The sequence below is a fragment of the Phalacrocorax aristotelis genome, chromosome 2, assembly GCF_949628215.1.
Source record: "Phalacrocorax aristotelis chromosome 2, bGulAri2.1, whole genome shotgun sequence".
Taxonomy (NCBI): Eukaryota; Metazoa; Chordata; class Aves; order Suliformes; family Phalacrocoracidae; genus Phalacrocorax; species Phalacrocorax aristotelis.
Window position 1 is genome coordinate 22,565,828 of NC_134277.1, and position 19,788 is coordinate 22,585,615.

At 36.9% G+C, this 19,788-nt stretch overlaps 1 protein-coding gene across 1 annotated transcript in view; it reads right to left on the reverse strand.

The window, feature by feature from the left end:
- Positions 1-268: 268 nt before the first annotated feature.
- SLC39A12 (solute carrier family 39 member 12) overlaps positions 269-19,788 on the reverse strand; it is a 37,139-nt gene continuing 17,619 nt past the window's right edge. The window contains exons 6-12 of the mRNA XM_075082690.1: positions 18,974-19,146; positions 17,567-17,719; positions 16,295-16,405; positions 13,899-13,962; positions 10,000-10,158; positions 8,403-8,590; positions 269-3,519 (exon numbers count right to left, since the gene is read on the reverse strand). Of these exons, the coding sequence (XP_074938791.1) occupies positions 3,391-3,519; positions 8,403-8,590; positions 10,000-10,158; positions 13,899-13,962; positions 16,295-16,405; positions 17,567-17,719; positions 18,974-19,146 (977 nt within the window). The 3' untranslated portion in view covers positions 269-3,390. The remainder of the gene's footprint in view (positions 3,520-8,402; positions 8,591-9,999; positions 10,159-13,898; positions 13,963-16,294; positions 16,406-17,566; positions 17,720-18,973; positions 19,147-19,788) is intronic.

Sequence of the window (19,788 nt, forward strand, 5' to 3'; positions counted from 1 at the left end):
CTAAAATAGATGAAAGAGAGAAATCCAGAAAAAAATTCCTGTATCTATAGATTCATATATTTTAGAGTTTCAAAAGAACATTATGATTATCTAGTCAGAACTGCCTGACAGGCTGAAAAACCTCTCCAAGTAATCTCTCCATCAAGCACATAACATCTGTTTGAGTAATTGCATACCTCTTAGAGAGATACCCAGTCATGATTTAAAGGCTGCAAGTGATGAAGTTCTGCAGTCCTTACTCGGGATTTGACTCAGTGAAAACATTGGCATATTATGCTCTCTGTCTGTTAGGTTTGGAGAAACAGAAAGAAATACCTGGCTTTAAATAGAGCCCTGTTTGAAATCTGTATGAATAAACTCTACAGAATTTAAAACAAACAAAATAGAATGCATCACAAGAATACTTGTGCACCACCTTCTCTTTTGTAAAGATGCAAAATCATGTTCTTCTATCCTTTTTCTTGGGCTTTTCAGAGAACATTGACAAAACAGATGAATCCTGCAGGTGGATCTCTTTGGGTTTAAAGTGATCTAGGTTTCTAATTCAGCGACCTACAGGAAGAGTTCCAGGGAGCATCATTTCTAATATACAGTCTAGTCTTGTTTTACGTGTAGTAATACTGCACCTTCAGTATCTTCTCAAAGATACTAATGTCAAGAGAATTACATCAGAGGCACCAACTTTAAGTAGGGAGATAAGTTCTCTCACAGGTGCCATAGAAATTCAATCTTCCATACGCTAATGAGACTTCAGGTGTTCAGATTTGATGCCAGGGCAACATGGTGACTGAACTGCTCACTCGCTGACAAATACCACAGAAGTGTCCGAGCTCTGTGGCAGAAATAAGGACTATCTGGAATTCTGATCAACATATCCGTGCCTGTGGTGGAAGAAATATGAATATACTTGGCTGTTAAATGTGATCAAGAAACTTGACAAATATATATAGCCAAAAGATGGCATTTTCTGAACAGATGCAGATGCAATATGTTCACAGATCATGTCAGGATGTGAACTTATACTCATATGCGGCACTGAAGTACACAGTGCCAGAAATTACTTGTCCAATTTCAGACACATTAATAAACAGTAGAACAATATTTCAGAATACAATAACATTGCCAAAACCCGAATATATTGGTAATCTTGTTTTCTGTAGCAGTAAACGTTATGCGTACATGAACATTCAAACTATGGTAGCTCTGCTCTTTGAAACAACAAATGTTTCCAATATTAATTTGCACCATCTGATACAAGAATAGATTTTGCTTACACCCAGTGGTGTCCTGCTATTGCTTGAATTGACTGTCACAGCTGAAGGTCATGGAGTGAGTCAGTGACAATACAAACAGATGAAATACTGGGAAACCATTTTTTAAAAAAAACTTACCTTACTAAAAGCAAGCACAAACTCCTGAAAAATGTGAACTTTGAAAAAGAGGAGCATCAGTTATGGTTTCTCAGCTCATCTTTCAAAGTTAAATCAACAGAAAAAGCAGTCAGAATATTTGCACACCTAAATAAAACAAGCTAGGATTTGACTTAAGGACTTACTTAAAACTACTCAGTTCATTTCCCTAGTCAGAAAGAGGCTTCCTTTGTGACTTTGGATAAACTGTTTGGGACAAGGTTTTTGAAGTATCTAAATGCCTAGATGTACATTTAGGTGTGCATTGGGGTATTTGCTACAGATATTCCTAACTAACAGGTGCTGAAAATGAGCGCATATCTACTTTTAAAATGATCTTCAATTGTTTTCCCCAGGGGTAGTCTCTGGATAACTAAAGGTCCACAAGCTCATGAATTTGGTCTATTACAAACAATGAAATTCGGAATTATTTTCACTTTAAGTGTTGATGATAAGGTAGTATGGTGCCCATGAAGCCTTTGAGAACTGACAGTGCTCTAGGAGAGCAGACTCTTCCCCTCTGTAATATGAGAATAATTGTACCTTCACTAGTAGCTGTCAAATAACCACAGGACACATTGTGAGACAGTCATATCATGTCGTAATGTAGCCATATTTTAAGCCTGCGTTAAGACAAGGAAAATATCCACTTGCTGCATAAAGAATATATGTTTGTTCTGTATCTTGCTCTCTGTTTCCACACTTCATCGGAGGAGGGAGAAAGAATGCATCTCCATTCTCATACAAAAAAATAAATTAGGTAAGGGGGAGTCTTATGCCAAAAATTGATAGAGTGTAAGTAGCAGAAATCACACAGTTGCATGCTGCTCAGTACATCTTGGAAGATGCTCAGCACCTCGGATTCAGGGCAGAATTTGTATATTTGTTTCAGGCTTGATTCTGCAATACTAAATTAAATGAGTCATCTTTAACTTCTGCAGAATTCCATTGAAATCAAGGACTAATTACACAAAAATCACTCAAGACAGAAGGAGTTGCAGTGAGGCCCTAAGAGAGCACAACTACATGCACTTTAGACATCTGAAAAAGCTCTTTCCGTAATGCACATCACATTTGTATGAATAAGCTAATTGCTGACTGGAAGGCACTGTCGGTGTTTATTAAACGTGACAGTTCAGAAGCAACATCTGGCTCAAGGAACCCCTTGACTTGAGGAGCCTGGAAGGGTTATCAGGGAAAAAATAATTTAAACACATTTTGTATAATCATTCATAAGCATTTGCTATGGGTGACCATCAGAGGTGGGATAATGCAGACGGCAGTTACTCTGACAGTTACTATAGTCCAATGCTTGACTGTCACAGATTCCATCACATGTATGAGAAACTATATTACAGTCAGAAATGTACATTCTCAGATCTCTAGATAATAAACTTCAACATTTACACTTGTCATTTTTTACCTGCCACAGTGGACCAGTAAGATACGACCACTGAGGATCTTTATGTTGACAAAGTAGATAATGCAGATATTATAATGAGATCACTGTATGCCATTTAACAATTTAGTTTTGCTATGCTTTCTAGTTTTATAGAAATACATCTATTCTATGTACTAAGAGGTAACAAACTTTTCTCCTTCAAATTATTCAACTATGGTTAGTCCACTTTAATTATGGCATATAAAAGTGTTTTATTCTTTTCTTCAACCAGACTGGCAGAGATCACTTAGAGCATTCAACTAGAACAGTCTCAATAAAAGCTAATCAAAAGCTCATGTGAGTTTGAGCATGGGATCTGGTAAACTCAGCAACAAATAAAACATAATTCTAAACATTCATGTTTACAAAAAAAAAATTACAAAATCTGAACAATAAGTTATTAAAGTGAAATAATTATCTACTGCTCAGATATAAAAATACCAGCAACTTAATTTGTATATCACTATAGCAGACATGACAAAATAATGAATAATGCTATCCACTGTCATAAGTGGTACTTCAAGATTTCCAGCTGAAAACTTATATTTTAATTTTCTGTTCATATATTGCCAAAAGTAAGAGACAAAGCCAGCCTAATAGTAATCCAAGGTTCTGTAGGAGAAACATCGACCAGGGTCGCCGTGTCTGAATATGAGTCATTTCAGGAAGCTAAAAAAAGAATGAGACACCAGAATGAGAGCCAGATATATTCATCTCTGGGAAAAGAAGTCTTATGGGAAAAGAAGGCAAACTTCATTAAAAAAACTTGTAAAATGCTGGGTTTCTGAATATAGCTATTAATCTGTAGAATGTTCTGTACATTGCAACAATGCTGATCTTGACAGCGAAATATTTAAATTAATCAAATTCTGCCCAAAATGGTTCTCTTACTAGCACCAACAAAAATTATAAATGAGATTCCAAAATCTGTTAACTTCTCAATAGTTTTTAGTAATTTCATACAGCTGTCTGTAAGGAAGTGCTTATTCAGTAAAATTAGTGATTCCCTTGTGTGGGAATAAACTAGTTTGATTTTTTTTTGTTTCAGTACTATATATAGGGTCAATCCTGCTCTTACTGAAATAACTGGCAACACTCCTATTTACTTGGGCTTTAGTAAACATACAAGTAGAAAACAGGACCTTTCAAATATGCTTAAAAAGTTACATTTAATATTTTTTCTGCAAGTTTTAAATCAAGTAAAGGAACAGAGCAACTGTTTATAATAATTTTAAAAGCTACGTATGCTGACCTTCCTACATGGTCTCTTTTATCAAAGTTTTAAACAAAACATGTGTCTTTTAACAGAACCTGTGGAAATGATGCCTTAGGCTCAGACTCTCTTAGTATTTATGCTTTATGTGTTATAGACTCCAGGGGAGACACTAATGACTGCTGATACTTTGGCATCAACTTTGGAAATAAATATAGAGCAATGACCTGGTACTGACCTTTGGTTTTGGTTGTGGGTTTTGTCTATTTGTTGTGAATCTCAAAACAAGAGCGAGTGGTCCTGGCACTCTCCCATCACGTTGCCCTCCTGCTCCACTCACAGCCTGTGCTTGAATGAAGCTACTTATTTCCTCTGCTCTTTAGAGCCTCCTCACAGGAGCTGTAACAGCATCAGCCACTGGGAGACAGTGGAGTGGTGCTGATCAAGGAGGCTAAGAGGGTATGTTTACATCTATTTGCTCTGCTTGTCCTTCCCTCTGTCAGAGGGGGGGGTCTCTGGGTCTGCTTCTCCTGCACTCTTCTTTCTCTGGAAGCTGGCATGGGCCCAAAAGAAAACTATGGTGAAAAATATGCCTCCACTTTAAAGTTTTGCATAAGAATAACAGGCAAACCCTAAGGTCCTGGCTCTTCATAACAGCTAGGCAGTGGTTTAAATTATGGTACAAATTTGCACCTTAGAAACTCATGTGGTTATATTTAATTTGTATTTAAGGATCATCAGAAACATTTAGTCTAAAGCCAATGTAAACACCTCAAAGTTCTGATGTAAATAAAAATCTGAACTGACAGCTTGTAAGTATTCTGAGCATTGTGGGTTTTGTTCTGTATATAAGTAAAAACTGTTAATTAAGGCCTAGGCCTGAATCCAGGGTTCCAGTCTAAACCTTTGGTCTTTCTAATTCATCCTTATAATCAGTCTATTTTGTCCTCTTCCCCAGTGCACGAGTGAACAAGTACTCTAAATAAGAAACTTTTTCTCTTCCCACTGCAAAAGCTGGTATTTTCTCCTATTGCTGTCAGTGCCAATTTACAAGTTGCACACATGCACAGTCGGTTCCTAAGAAAGTTTTAAGAAGGAATTTTCAGCAGGTAGTATCCTTCCTATGTCCAATGCAGATCTCTCCTCCCTCCACCTAGCCTATGTGCATGTGATCAAGCTCACAGGCCTTACCTATAGTCTTACCTAGTGTGACATCCCTGCTTATCTCTTTGAAAACAAAAGCTGATTGCTGACACAGTATCTGTTATGGTTCCCCAACTCTCTCTGAACTCGCCTATACACAAGTATGTGTGGTGCAGCAAGGAAATCCTTGTTGTTTGGGAAGCATAGGCCTATTCAACTGGCAGATGCAAAACACTTCACAAATCAAGGGAAGATAGCACCACATCCAAGATGTTGGATGCCATCACACTGACTAAAGCGTCAAGTCTCTTGGAGGCGAAGGAGTTACTGTTAATCAAGGGACAGCTCTGTTCCCACTCCAGCTCATGTTTTCATCATGAGCACACAAAAGATGTAAAATACTAGGAAGCAGCATGCTGAAAGAAGGCATGAGGGGCTCTCAACCATGTGCTGGCTAAACAAGAGTTCTACGAAGCTGGGGCAAATATGACATGACTGGTGCACTGCAACAGCCCAATAAGTCACTTTAAAAACACTCCTGTATTTCCAAAATCTGAAAGATTTTTAAGGTTAATCAGAGGAAATGTCAACTAGTTGCCTCAGGGAGTGGTTCGCTAGCTCCTATTTCTTGACATCCTTACTGTCTTTCTTGCTTCTTTCAAATTAGACAGTAATTCTTTCTGGTCAGGAACCATATAAACAAATATGATCTGTACAATCACTGAGAAATGACGTCCCAGACCTTGGGGTTTAATACAATGCATGTAATTTCATAAATATTTATCCATAATGATTACTTCATAGATAATCAGTTAAGAGGCTGATACAGGATTTTCAAGTTTGTTTCCCAAGAGGAAAAGGGGACATGTTTTGTCAAAGAAATGATTCACTAGGAGTGAATTGGTCTGTTCCCTTCCATATATTGGTGTCTCCAGTTTCAATTCAGATTAAAGGTATGTTAAACTTCTGCAGAATTCCTTGGTGAAAAATGATGAAGGGTATAAATAATTTTATCTTTTGTCCTTTTCCTTAGATTTCTAAAATGATTAGTCTAGCCTGCTTGTTAATGGAGCTAGAATGCCATTTGTAGAAATGAAAAACCTTTAATTAACAACAGAATTAGCTCTGTGCAACCTTGACTGTGGCAGCAATCTCACAGTGCTGTCCTGTCAATGAACCTCCACCTCATACCCCTCAATGTCCTTCAGTGCAGAAACCAGTGAGGCTGTTCAGCTTTATTTAACTGCTGCTCTCTTATTGAACTGCTGCTCTGACAAGCACATGAATATGTGAAAGCCCATTAAAAAATACTGAAAATTATAGTTAAGCTTTGTACACCATTGGCAGCAACACTGATGATTTCTGTTTGTCGATGAGAATGCAGCAGAGAACAGAAGTTGTTTCTGTGCAGAAAGTTGAAAACTACAGAAAGCATGGCTGATTTTCTTTTGAGAAGTACTATACAAACATCCAAAACTTTTCAGATCTATAGATTCCTGCAGTGCTACAGGAATATTTTTTAAAATAAAATAATCCCTGTGATATTCAACACTTGCACTTCTGACAAACATAGGTGAGCAATCCAATGCCAGTTCTTTTGACAAAATGCAGAGAAAGGTTAATTTGAATCTTTTCAATAAAAGGGAGGTAAAAGAAATAAGATCCTCCCCTCTCTCTCCCTTTTTTCTCCTCTTCACATCAAGAACAAGATTATGGTGACAAGCTGAGAACAAGGGAAATCATGTCCTTGTCTCTGCCTGGAACTTTGTCATCCCTTGGGATTTACAGCTGGCTCATTACTTTGAGGGAATAACCATGGTGTTGTTCTAGGAGCTTGTAGATCCCTGAAGGATGCTGATCCTGCACTGAAGGAAAAATATGCCTAGATCATTCTTAGCTGCATTAGCGAAACCATGCCTGTTGAGTAGGTAGGCAGCCTCACTTCCAAATTTCTGTGTCAGAACAAGATTCACCTTGCTACACAATGATCTTTTCTGTTATTTACCACCTCAGTCAGGACTCTTGACACATCCACAATCCTTAGGCAGTTCCCTCATAAGCTCTTAGGAGCACATTATGTTCACTTTTTTGTTACAGAAGCAAAAATACACCCAAGGTCTAAGGTCTATATTACAAATAGATTTTAAAATAGATTATAACACTGGTATAGCACATCAGTTTTAAACTATTATGCTTAAACCTGGTAAGTGTGATCTCAGGCATGAGGTGGGGGGTAGTAGTGAACACCACAGAGAGAAAGCCAAGCTTGGGAAAAACACAGTAATAATTTATGAAGAGACAGACCTCTTTGTTCCCCGCTCTTCATGTAATCATTCAAAATATTCTGTCTGTGTTCAGAAGCTTGCAAGCAGCTTCACATTAACACGTTGGTTAAAGAGCCATGTGACAAGGCTGGCGAGGTAGTTAAGTTCTGCATTGTTACAAATTAACAGTTGGCATCTCTTCAATAAATGATGTGGCCTTAGGCATTTGCATGAGTTATGATTCCACCGCATTCTTCCACAGTCCTTAGACCTTCCTCCTACTGTATATCTTCACATTTTTTTTCTCCTATAGTCAGATCATTGCTATTGAACAGGGCATATGAAAAATGTTGGGGAAATATGAAAAAGTTGAGGCAATCTGATGGGTTTTTAATTGCTTAGGAGCTCATTCAAACCTCTCTGGGATAGAAAGGCTGTCCAGGAAGAGCACAGGATAAGCAACTTGCAATTTAGTTCAGAAACAGCAAATTAATATTGAAACAATGGATGAAAAATATATTAAGAAAAGGAGCTGTAAAAAGAAAAAAATGTAGCCAACTTCTTCAAGATTTCAAAAAACCCTGCAGGTTCCAATATTTCTTAATGTTGTACTAAGAAATTCTATGAGGCCTAAAAAAGATATTGTTTACCATTCCCCCTTTAAAAGTCCTTTATGCCTTTCTCATCTATTACCCTTTTAATGGCCTTTATTTCACCTTTTTATTACTAATTATACGTAGCATGGTAGTGGCACGAAACAAAACCAGGCTATTGTTCTAAGCACTGTAGACACACAGGGCAGACAACATGCTCTTCCCAAGAAGCCTATGAACTCTTTTTCCCTCCAAGTTCATCCACCTGCATTTGCCTGACACTCATCTGTGATGTGGTTATGTCAAAAAGAAAATATAACAACAGACTGAAGTTCTCACCATTTCTGCTAAAGATAAATACAAGAACATTCCAGCTGTAACAGTAAAAATCCAGTTTTGAATGCATGGGTCAGTTGATACAGAAAGGCCAATATAAAGTCCTAAGAATGCTGTTAGCGCACTTATAAAATTCATCAAAATTGCAATCTTCGTGGGGAGCCCTGTACTTAGTAGCACAGCAAAATCTCCTGCATAGAGAAAAAGACAGAAAATTTATTATTCAGCTGATAAAAGTGTTTGTAAGACTCTTGGTAATAAAACATGAAGGAAAATAATTAAGTTTGCACAAAGATAGGGAATGATGGAGGACTGCCCTTAGATTTCTGTAGAATTAATTAAAAACTCATCCTGTGTGAAAAAACCAAACCGAAAAACCCATATTGACTGATATTTGTTTAGCTGTTCCTAAAGTTAGCCTACAGTATACAGGAGTGGCTTTCTGTTAGTTCTCAATGTTCTGTGACATTTCCAACTTGGGCACACGCAAAAGTGAAGCCACATGCTTTCCCAGAGTTTCTAAATCTTTCTCGACTGGGAACTTGCCAGTTCAAATCATGTGAGTGGATTTGCATCATGGTCTTTGAGTGTTTTACAGGTGCTGCAAGTCAGAAAAACCTATGCCAGTCTGATTCCAGTTTGACTTTAATTCCACTGATTTCAGACCTAATTATTTTTGGTAAATCGTACATCAGAATCCCATCACATATTTTTCTTCTAAATTAAGCTATTTCATAACAGGTGCACAGCAGGAGTTTTAAAAAATTATTTTCTGTGAGTGTAGAAATGCCACTTTGACACTGGGGTGCTACTGCCCCAGTATTAGGAAGGTCTGTCTTTGGAATTAACTGTTCAGTATTGTGGTAATTTCTTTGCTACGCAAACAAGAGTTTTACAGCAATTCCTCATCTCACCTTTTTGTTTGGGGAAGCTTTCTACATAGACAGCACATGAAATCTTCAGTGATTTAAGAATAGAAATGAGAATCTGCAGTTCTCATCTCAAACTTCCCAGCTTATGTATGTTCATCAACACAATGTCAGGAACAGTGTCCATCATACTAAAAGATTTACCACAAGGAGATAACTGAGGGTAATGTTCAATAGAACTATCTTCCTGTCCTGTCTGCTAGTAAAATGGGTCATATATCTTCTCTTATTATCTTGTTACTCTTGTTTAGCAGCAGGAATGAGGGTAGCATGAGGAACACATTGTTAAAAGGCTCTGCTGCATATTAAAGCTCTTGGATAGCCTGTTGTGTCATGCGTGCCCGTTACGAACACATGGCTCTTGCTCACAGCTTACTATTTTTTGTGTCTGTACACATGAGAATAGTGGGTGACTCTTGACCTGATGGCATTTACATTTGGAGAAGATGAGATGGGATGGCATCCAATAATGAGGGCAGAAGCCTCCCCTCCTTTTTGTGAAGGGGAAAGAGAAGAAAACAGCTTCTTTATATATCTATCTCACACATTAATATTATAGTTCATGGTGCTATAATCAAGAAGAATTTCCACTAATGTCATACAAGAAAGAATTCTTTGGGAAACATGGAACTACAAAGCCAATCAGGAAAATACACATATATATTTCTTACCCATTTCATGAGGAATTTCATGGCATAAAATAGCAATAGTCGTTGTCACACCTGTTTCTGTTGAGGATGAGAATGCTGCTCCTATTACCAAGCCATCAGCAAAATTGTGAAGACTATCACCCACCAGAACCATTATTGCTAACAAGCTAATTTTCTTACCTAGGAAAAAGCAAACAAACAACAAAAACCCCAGCAGTTTTAACACAAACAGATATTGTAATTTTTGCTATGTTACAGATTGTTTGGGTTTTGTCCCATACCACATTATGAACACTCAAAATAATCAGAGGACAAGAGTGTTTATCTGCTTTGCACTTGTTATTATATGTCTTTCAATATACTTGAAATGAAAAAGTAGGTTGTAGAATAATTCAGAGCTGCAAATACCAGGAATGACCTTCTTTATTTTTACGGGGTCAACTCTTAGACAAAAACTTAGAGCTCGGTTTGACTGCAGTCTCATGATAAGTCCTGGAGATTTCCATTAATCTTTCCTTAGTTGATCAAATTCACACAAGATTTCTTGCATTCTAGATGTTTGAGGTTTTGGTTTTTTGTGGTTTTTTATTTGGTTGGGTTTTTTTGTTTGTTTGGGGGTTTTTGTGTTGTTTTTTTTTTCTTCTTAAAAGGTGGGAGTTTTCCCACCACCACTCACAGAATTGCACAGCTATAATGAAAATGAATATTTAGTCTCATGCAGCTGATCATTTTAATACTGTAAAGTGTGTTAATACTAAGTAATATTTTCAGGGTCTGTTTTTTATGAGATTGTATCATAGTGAGGTAGAGATGAAAGGCAACAAGCCTCAGAGTATCACTATTGGTAGAGCATTACAGCATGCTCATTTCCAACTTTTGGTCCAATCAATTAATGGCGGTATGCTCATAGTACTCTGGTCTGCAGCATCAGTCATGGATGCAGATGGCTGTTTTTCTTTCCCATATTGTTCTGTGACCTTGCGTTAGTGTGGAACAGCACATTGGATGGTCATGATCAGTCATGTGAGATGAGAGGAAAGGTGCTACTAGTGATAAAAGTACTGAAATCAAGCTAGGGAATTAGGGACGATCTCTCTATCCAGCCTGTAACCCCGACAGCCATGTAGCATGCTGAATGGATTCAGGGGGAGGGATTTTATCTCTTCAAGTACCAATGAGGCTCCATACATAGGCTTAATGTCTAGGCTTAGCAACATAGAATTGGCTCCCCTATCCTGTACTTTGATCCTCTCATTTTATCCACAATCTTACAGGCAGGGCCTTCTAGTGCCTCTCAGGAAACTCATCCAGCTTGCCTCTACACAGTATGGATAGAACACACTGTAAAGCATTGCTTTTATGCCTGAAGAAGCAGGTCATGTTATGGGCCCTAAACGTCATGTGCTTTCCTGACTTTTGTTGGCTCCACACAGAAGTATTTTGACAGTCTAAGGAGCTAATGTGGAGCTGCACATAACTGTCTGAATATAGTTATTACAAGGTTCAACTTCAGTAATTTTTCCAGAGGTGACCATTTTATAGTGATGGGGGAGATGCTTTTTGTACAGAAACTGGCTAGAACTGAAGTCTTCAGACTATTATTGAAAAAAAACACACAGCACATAAAAGCCTAACAACTGTATTCAGAAAATCCTCCCTAGTTGCCTGGGAGCTCTGCGGGTTCAGAAAAATTGGCAGGCTTGTTAGATTTTCCTGCCAGCTTACAGAGCCAGATGTGGATGTCCCCAGTTTGCACAGTTCTTTCTAAACACTATGGGCAGTTTATAATCAATAGTGCAGACCATGAATTACATAGAAATAATAGATTGCTGCATTGCATTAAGTCTGTGATTTGTAATAAGCACTGACAGGGGCAAAATCATGTCCTGCCCTGAGATATTATTAGTCTGTTTTATTCAAGTGTCTGATTGTTGAAGAAGCTGTACCTTGGTTACTGGAACTCACTCCAGCATGTTGTCTATAATATAACATAGGGATCAGGTTATTATGAAGCAATTGCAAACATGAGCTTTGTAAACTTACTTGACTGAAAGTTAAGAAGATGCATATATAAACAAATCTGAATGTTTATCTTACTTTCAGCCTATTTGAAAGCAACTTTGTTACTAGCAATTATCTCACAGCGCTATATTGCTGTAACAGTATCTATTAACTTATTACCCTATTTCTACAAAGCCTCTTCTTCTTTAACAATCTTACATTTATTTTTGATAATTTTCTCTGCTTAAATAGGGTATCAGAAATCATCTATTCCATAACTTTCATAAAGCTAATGGGTGCAGTACTCCCACTGCAGATTGTTTTTTAAGCTTTGAGTAAGAGTTCAAAGCAAACATTTATCCATAGTTAGATCTTTTCTCCAATGTTTTCATTACTCATACAGCAAAAATATTACTAGTTAATGTAAAGTCTCTCTGAGCATACCAAATATAAAATGCTACTCTCCGATCTTTTCAGATACTGGTAGGACAAGCGTGGATAAATGAAAGAGGGCCAGTAAGACATCTTTTTCTTCCAGCAGCTTCTTGCTTTCTGAGTTACTCACTGGCTACGTAAGGTGACTGACTCCTCTCACAGTCCTACTTGACATGTGTTTACAGTGAAGTCTGGCATTTCTGGAGACGTCAGGCTTCTGCCTTAGAGCCACAGATTCTATTCCATTTGGGGAAAAAAAGACCTAAAAGTATCAAGGTACCCAGGTATGTTTATGCATTTAGCTCTTCATAAGAACTCTAACAACACAAACTTTTGAAAATGCGTGTCCTCAAAAAAACCCTAAAATAAAACAACCCCCTTCCCTACTATGGTTTCAATTATTATTTCTAATATAGGGGTAAAGCTGAAGCATGAGAAAAAATGGAACCAAACAAAAAGCATTACTGAGAAGCTATCCCAAATTTACTTATACACCAAATTTAGTTATTTGGAACAAATAACATCAAGAACACTAGAAATTGGTTTATGCTTAGCAGGTAGTGGTGACTGAACAGAAAGGAAACAGATAGTCACACTGAAACTGTCGCTAGATTGTGTACTGCTGGATAGGTGAGACTGAAGAAATGGAAATTCAGATTTCAAATGTCTCAGAAATGGAAATGAAGTCCACATGAACAAAGAAGACTATTAAAAACCTAGAAGAAGATAATGACGTTGTTAAATAAATCAAACTGACAACCTGAGATCTGAGATCACAAAATAAAGGGGAGTTGATTATAGTAAATAAACTGATTTTGATTAAAATGCCATTCCCTCAGCTGAATGACTACAACTCTACTGAATTTACCAAGGTCACACAAGTACAGTCCAAGGCAGAGTTTGATTTATGCTCTATTTTCTTGGTTTTTGGACTAAGCAGCAATGAAACAGAGAAGATACAAATTACTTTGAAGCTGTATGAAGGAAACAGGTTATCCTAAAACTGAGAGCCATTGTGAGCCCATAATTCCATACAGGTAATAAATTGTTATTGGTTTAAAGAGGCTATTGCTTTACTGTGTAAGAGAAGAAGGAAGCAGAATTATGTTAGTATAGTGAGCCAACAAAACAATTGTTTCACTACCTTCAGAAATAAAAGCCCAAGCAAAGTTTACAATTATAAAAATCTGTTTTGTGTTAAATTTTGAGTATTTCCCTTTAAGCAAAGGCTTTTCAAAATGGTTTGCAACAGCGAGTAAACAAACACTAAAGCGTAGATAGTATAAGATTAATGAACTTCATAATTATGGAGTTGGCAGCTGAAAAGGTCTTTAAGCAGAGATTAAATTATGTAGCCAAGCACCATCAGATGTGGTGATGTAGCACATAACAAATGCAGAGCTATGCCAGCTTCACACTTTCAATTCCATCTTAGGTCTGAAGGCTTTTCCTGTTACTTGTGTAGTCTTTTTATTGATACTAACTTTTTTTGCTGACCGCTTTACTCTCTGGAGGAACTTCAGCAGACTCAGAATCTTCTGGGCTTCTCTAGTTAAAAGCAAAGATAATGGATCAGTGTTAAGGGGCTCTTCCAGCTGCTGCTATAAATACAGGAAAATATCCAATAAGTTCAAGTTTTTGCATTAAAGATAGTTGCTGTTATTTATATAGATATTATTAGAATCATTTATTAAGCACTGGCAGTGTGATTGGTAATGCAGAAACACATTAAAAAAAAATATCCCTTGCCCAGAAAAGGCTACAGTCTAAATCAGGTAGGAAGAAAGACATTCATAAGCACTGTTGGAACCTAAGAAAATCATGTTTCTACTTGAATACACAAAAATCTGAGCCTAATGCAGAACTAAAAAGGACATTGTAATTGAAATTGTATCTTTTGATTTTGTCATGACAGATGATTGTAGTTTCCTCCTGGATAGGGTGTCTATAGGATTTCCAAGGAAAAATGGGTAGACACCAGAGTCTCTCTGGAGTTCACATTCTTCACAGTCACTCTGTGAAAACACAAGACTAAAAAAGATGATCATAGGTAGGTTTCACACCCTCTCAAAATACAGGTTTTTTTCCTTCAGGGTGGTACAGCCTCCAGTGCCTTGCCTCAGCCTTTAGTTAGGTGTTTGCCTTGGCATCAGGCATCACTGGCTGGGCATAGCAGCACATAAGCACACTCCACTGCAATGAGTGAAATTTACCCTTATTTCAAGTGAGGAAAGAGATAGTATCTTTGTCCTTATCCTAGAGAGTTAGTTTGATGCATCAGCCCTAAGGTTTAATTAACAGAAACTTCAGCTGTTGGGAGAGAAGGGAGAACATGAAGAATCTCTCTCTCCCTACCTCCCTGGGGCTTAGAGAAATTATTACAAATTTGTGCAAGGGTGAGATAAGCCAAAAAACTTGTTTGCTTGAAACTAGGAAAACCTGAATTTATAATCACTAGCTTTTCCTTTTAAAAACAAAGCAAAACAAAACAAAACAAAAAACCCCACCCATATTAAAGCTATTAGGCCAGCCAGTGAAGAGTCAACAGCAACACAAAAGAGTGCTTTGTTAGGGACAGCAGCCACCACTCCAAAAACTATACGCGAGATGTGTACTGGCTGCAAAACAGGATATGCTTCTTGGCTGACGTTAGCTTGGTTGTGATGTGGGATATGTGCTGTAGAAGTATGGGAAGGGAAGGGAAAGGACTTGGGTTTTAAAGTCTACATTTTAAAGGAAAAATAAAAGTCTTTAATTCCCATGATTGCAGCCAGTCATATGAATTCCAGTAATTGTTCCACTTCTCTTATAATATTTATTCACATGCCACTTCTTTGAACTCTGAGTCAAAACTGCAAGACTAATCACTGACCTGAAGGATTTATAAGCTTTTCTTAGTCAACCACTGTTTGTCTTACTATTACTCACATGATTCTGAAAAATTGGCTGCTCTTGTACAAACTAGCTAAGCCAGGCTAGTTCATGTGATCTATACATAACTTTAGGGTGATCTTGCAGCTGAGAGGAATGACAAGGTCATTCATTATCATAAACAGGAAGCTATGACGTGGCTTACAAATTAGTAAACATTCTTCACTCGTCTGTTTGCTCTGCATTCAGTCGAGAGTTTCCCAACTGTGTTTGAGAGATTAGCAGTGGCTCATGAGGCTCTTACCCATCACAACTGCTTTAGTAAAATGGAGTTCATATTACAGAAGATCTCTGGAGATTCTGATTTAAATAACCAGGAACCTATGTATCTAGACAGTACATATAAACTGAAGGGATTTGTTGGAAAAAGAGAACAGGTTAAAAGGTATGAGTCAATTTAGTTTGCAGAGATATATCTATCTGGATACTCTCCACAGACCAATTAGAAGATTATGTAACTCCTTATAGGTAAGCACCATTCCCAGTTAGCCGGCTTGTTCATGTTACTCTGCAAATCTGTGGAAAAATGCCCAAGAACAGTCCAAGATTTCATCTGTTCACTAATTATGCACTTAACTCACTGCAGAAAATCCTGAAGTTTTCCCATGGGAGAGTCTGCCCTTACATACGATAATTTTTTTAAAAAGAATGGAGGAAGAAAATCTTCAAGAATTTTATCAAAAAAAGGTAGTCCAGGAAGTGTATTGTTCTGTCAATCTGATACACACTTAAGAAAAGTTATTGTAAAAATCTGTGTTTGAAATCTCTGTAAAAGCTCATTATAAACTTCGAAATCTAGAGATTCCTGATAATAATGTAAAGTAATCAAGGACAAATCAATAAAGACTGAAAAATAATACTGATTTAGTATATTAATTTGGTTCAGTTTTTTGAGGAACAGAGAAAGAATTATATAAAATCAGGGAAGCATGTCATATTGGTAACCTACCAACTGTATGGTTGAAGTAGATTTGCCTCTGCCTGAGTGTTCATTTAATTCAGATTCCACTGGAAGATCATGGGAATGTCCCCAGTGCCCATTAACTAAAGAAAGGCCCTGCTGAATGAAGAAGCTTTGCAATTAGTCGTGAAACCCAGTGAACACAGGTGCAGTCTTTCTCAGCCTTTTTTTAAAGTTTATCATTTATAAGAATTTTTTTTTCCAAAACAAAACGTTCTGAAAAAGATTGTTGGTTGGCATCAAAATTTCCTAAAGCTTATTTAGTTAAAAAAAACCCGGAGAAGTGATTCATATAAATCAGTGACAAGCATAATGGTTTGATAAAACTTATTTTATTTTAAACCTGAAGATTAAAATTTGAAGCTGTGATGGATATAATAATTAACTTAGAGAATTCATCTAGTTCTCAGCTCTCTCCAAATAAGTATCAAAAAGGACTACTTTTTACCAAACAAACAAAATATCACCATCATCAAAATAGTCTCATTCTATTAACCTCACATAATATTCTTATGGCTGACTCAAAGATAGTGGGAACAGGGACTCATTGCTAAATCAGGCCAGCCCTTAAACAGTCTGTAAAACAGAACAAGCAAAGGCTTAGCCTTCTTAAGTGACATTAATATAGCCTCCCATGCTGAGAAACCTAATGAGCCATTACACTTTGTGTTACATTATATCCTTGTGCATAATAATATTTTCAGGCACCAGCCACACTGAAATAGAGGAAAAGAATTACTATAAGCATGGCAGTGAGCAAGGAGACATTATTAATATAGGATTGGGTTCTACTGACTACAACATACATATTAGATTTTCAAATCTATTGGGATAGGGGTCAAAAAACAATTTGGAAATTTTAATATATCATTCCTGAAAGTATGTCGTGCTTACATCTATGTCTTCCTCCTCTTCAAACAGAGCCTAGAGTAAGCAACTGTCATTGCTATTTCATATGTTTACAAATTCTTCACCTGCTCCAGTGCTGGTCATGAAAGAATGCTTATAGAACACATTAAATTAACTGTTTCCTTCTTGAGTTCTATGGACCACATTCATGAAGCATACAAAATCCACAGTGCAAATCAAAACAGCAATTGGAGATCAATCTGGTAGAAGTGCTTTGGAAAGCAATTCTTAATGCTCCATTTAACTCATACAAATGATAATTATTTTCTACAATCATTTTGACTTTTATTTGCATTGTAAAATCCCAAATTAAAAGAGATTTTTTAAAGGATAAATTGTACAAAGCTTTACCTGGTCACGTGGTGTTACCAAAAGAAAGAAACACTTTTCTATCAGAAAAAATCCATGAATTCCTCCAATTATTCCCAAAAGTTTCCAAATATATTCTTTTCCCTCATAGAAATGTTCTACCTCTTGGGCATCATGTTTATGTAAACCAAGAGTCTAAAAAAAGAGATAAAGTAAAAAAATTTAAAATACCAATGTTTTAATTTTTGCTAGAGTAATCCATAAAATGTTAATTCAATATATTTTCAAAATTTTCTTTTGCTATCTCTTTCAAATTGTGTTTTGAGCTAATCACCTGAACGTTAGGTGGATGAAATTAATTATTAGCCTCTGCTAGTCTTCATCATCTCTCAATGGTGAAAGTAACATTATTTTTGAAGGCAGTTTTATGAAGTTGCCCTTTATATACATATATTTGATAAATTTTGTTTGGAGTAGATTGATCTTTAAAGTCTAAAAAGTTACTTGCATCATCTTCAGATGTAAAATTCATATTGAAAATAATCCATAAAGCTTTCTGCTGGTGGGTGTGCTTCCATTTTTTTGCCAGTGCGCAGCATGGTAGCCCTCCTTTGCTCTGAAAGTGGGCGCTTTACAGGCTACTGGATACATCACTTAAAACTGGTGAAGGAGTATACTTTCACACTCAAAAGGTGTTTCTTTAAGAAACACTTTTGTCTGTCATTCACCGAGAATTGGCTTCCTTAAACCACATTCCCACTTCTGCTTCCAGAGATGATGTACTGAGTAGGAACAATATTTTGACCAGAATCTCAAGTGAAGGTGTGAAGCTCTCTTTCAATGACCAGTTAAAGACTACTCCTAACAGTTGTGTCATATCAGAGGAGACTCAGTCAGAAAAAAAGAAAAAAGAATACACAGTGGTAAATAATTTGGGGTTTTTGACACACTATCCTGTTCTTAAAATTTATTTATTAATTTAGGAAAAAATCATGGCACCCATTTTATTACCATTCTAGGCAGCAAGATTAATTAGTCTGACAGCCTCTACGTCTCTGGAACAATGTGTGGAGGGACTGTGGATGCCTCATACAACCTTTGAACAATTTCTCCTAAACTGCGTTACAGAATCAGAAACCCGGCATCAGAAACCTGGCTTGCACAGGACTTGTGAGTTTTCTGAAATGTTTTTGTGCAAATAGGAATTATTTTCTCTTAATTCACCATTCATTGATTTCTGTTTCTTGTTACTTGGAATCTCTCTCTGACCTACAAAGTGCAAGACGTAATCGGAATGCTGGGTAGTTGGTTCACAGATTTCATGGAAAGCTTTATGTTTAAACATATGAACATTGACCAGGTTTAAATGAAACTTTTCTCCGTGCGTGTGTGTGCACACACGTGCTTGTGTGTTAACACTTTAAAAACACAAAAGTGTGCATTACCTACCTGAGGAATAAGGTGTAGCAATGCGTCTCCAGAAAGGGTCCCAACAGCCAAACCGACAAACAGCTGTAAAATGAGTGTATAGATTTCTTGACAGGAGTTAAATAAAATGAGGGTTGTACCAAACATAGATCCAATAGTAATAAGTAAAACAGCAACAGTGCTGTAACCATATTCTGTAGGGAAAAACAAAACAAGAGCACCTTTAATCATTCAGTATTTGTATTTGAGTATTTGTTTTGTATTTATATTTGGTTTTGAGGCCATGTTTTGCCACCTCTGTGTACAAGCACAGAGAGAAGTGATTCATTGGGCCACGTAGGTTTTTCTTGTCGTGTGTGATACAGATAACAGAATTGGAAGCCTAAAACCCATTAATTTTTTTCAGGCTTTGCAGGTAATACAGTCTAATGCTTCCAAATTTCAGACATTAAAGAACTAAATAAACTGTGATTGTGCAGATTAGAGACACTCTGAGCAGCACAGTGAATGCTAGCCTGCATTTGTTCCCTCTCTTAACAGATTTATGCTTGTTATTCTATGTCCTCACATGCCACACCTGTGTATCTTTACAGTCAACACTACATTATTAGCCAAATCATATTCAGTAAACAAACCAAGGCCTAAAACCTCTGGTGAAAGTAAGCATTTAATTTAGGTTCTAAGCATAAACTTTTTGGTCCAATTCTTCAGAGTTACATGCTGCTCACATTTCCAACCTTTTGCACAACATGAATCCGATTAATCTGTATGAAAGTCTTATCATGCAGGTAAAAGGCTGATGAGAAACAGACATAAAGGAACTAATACCAAAATAT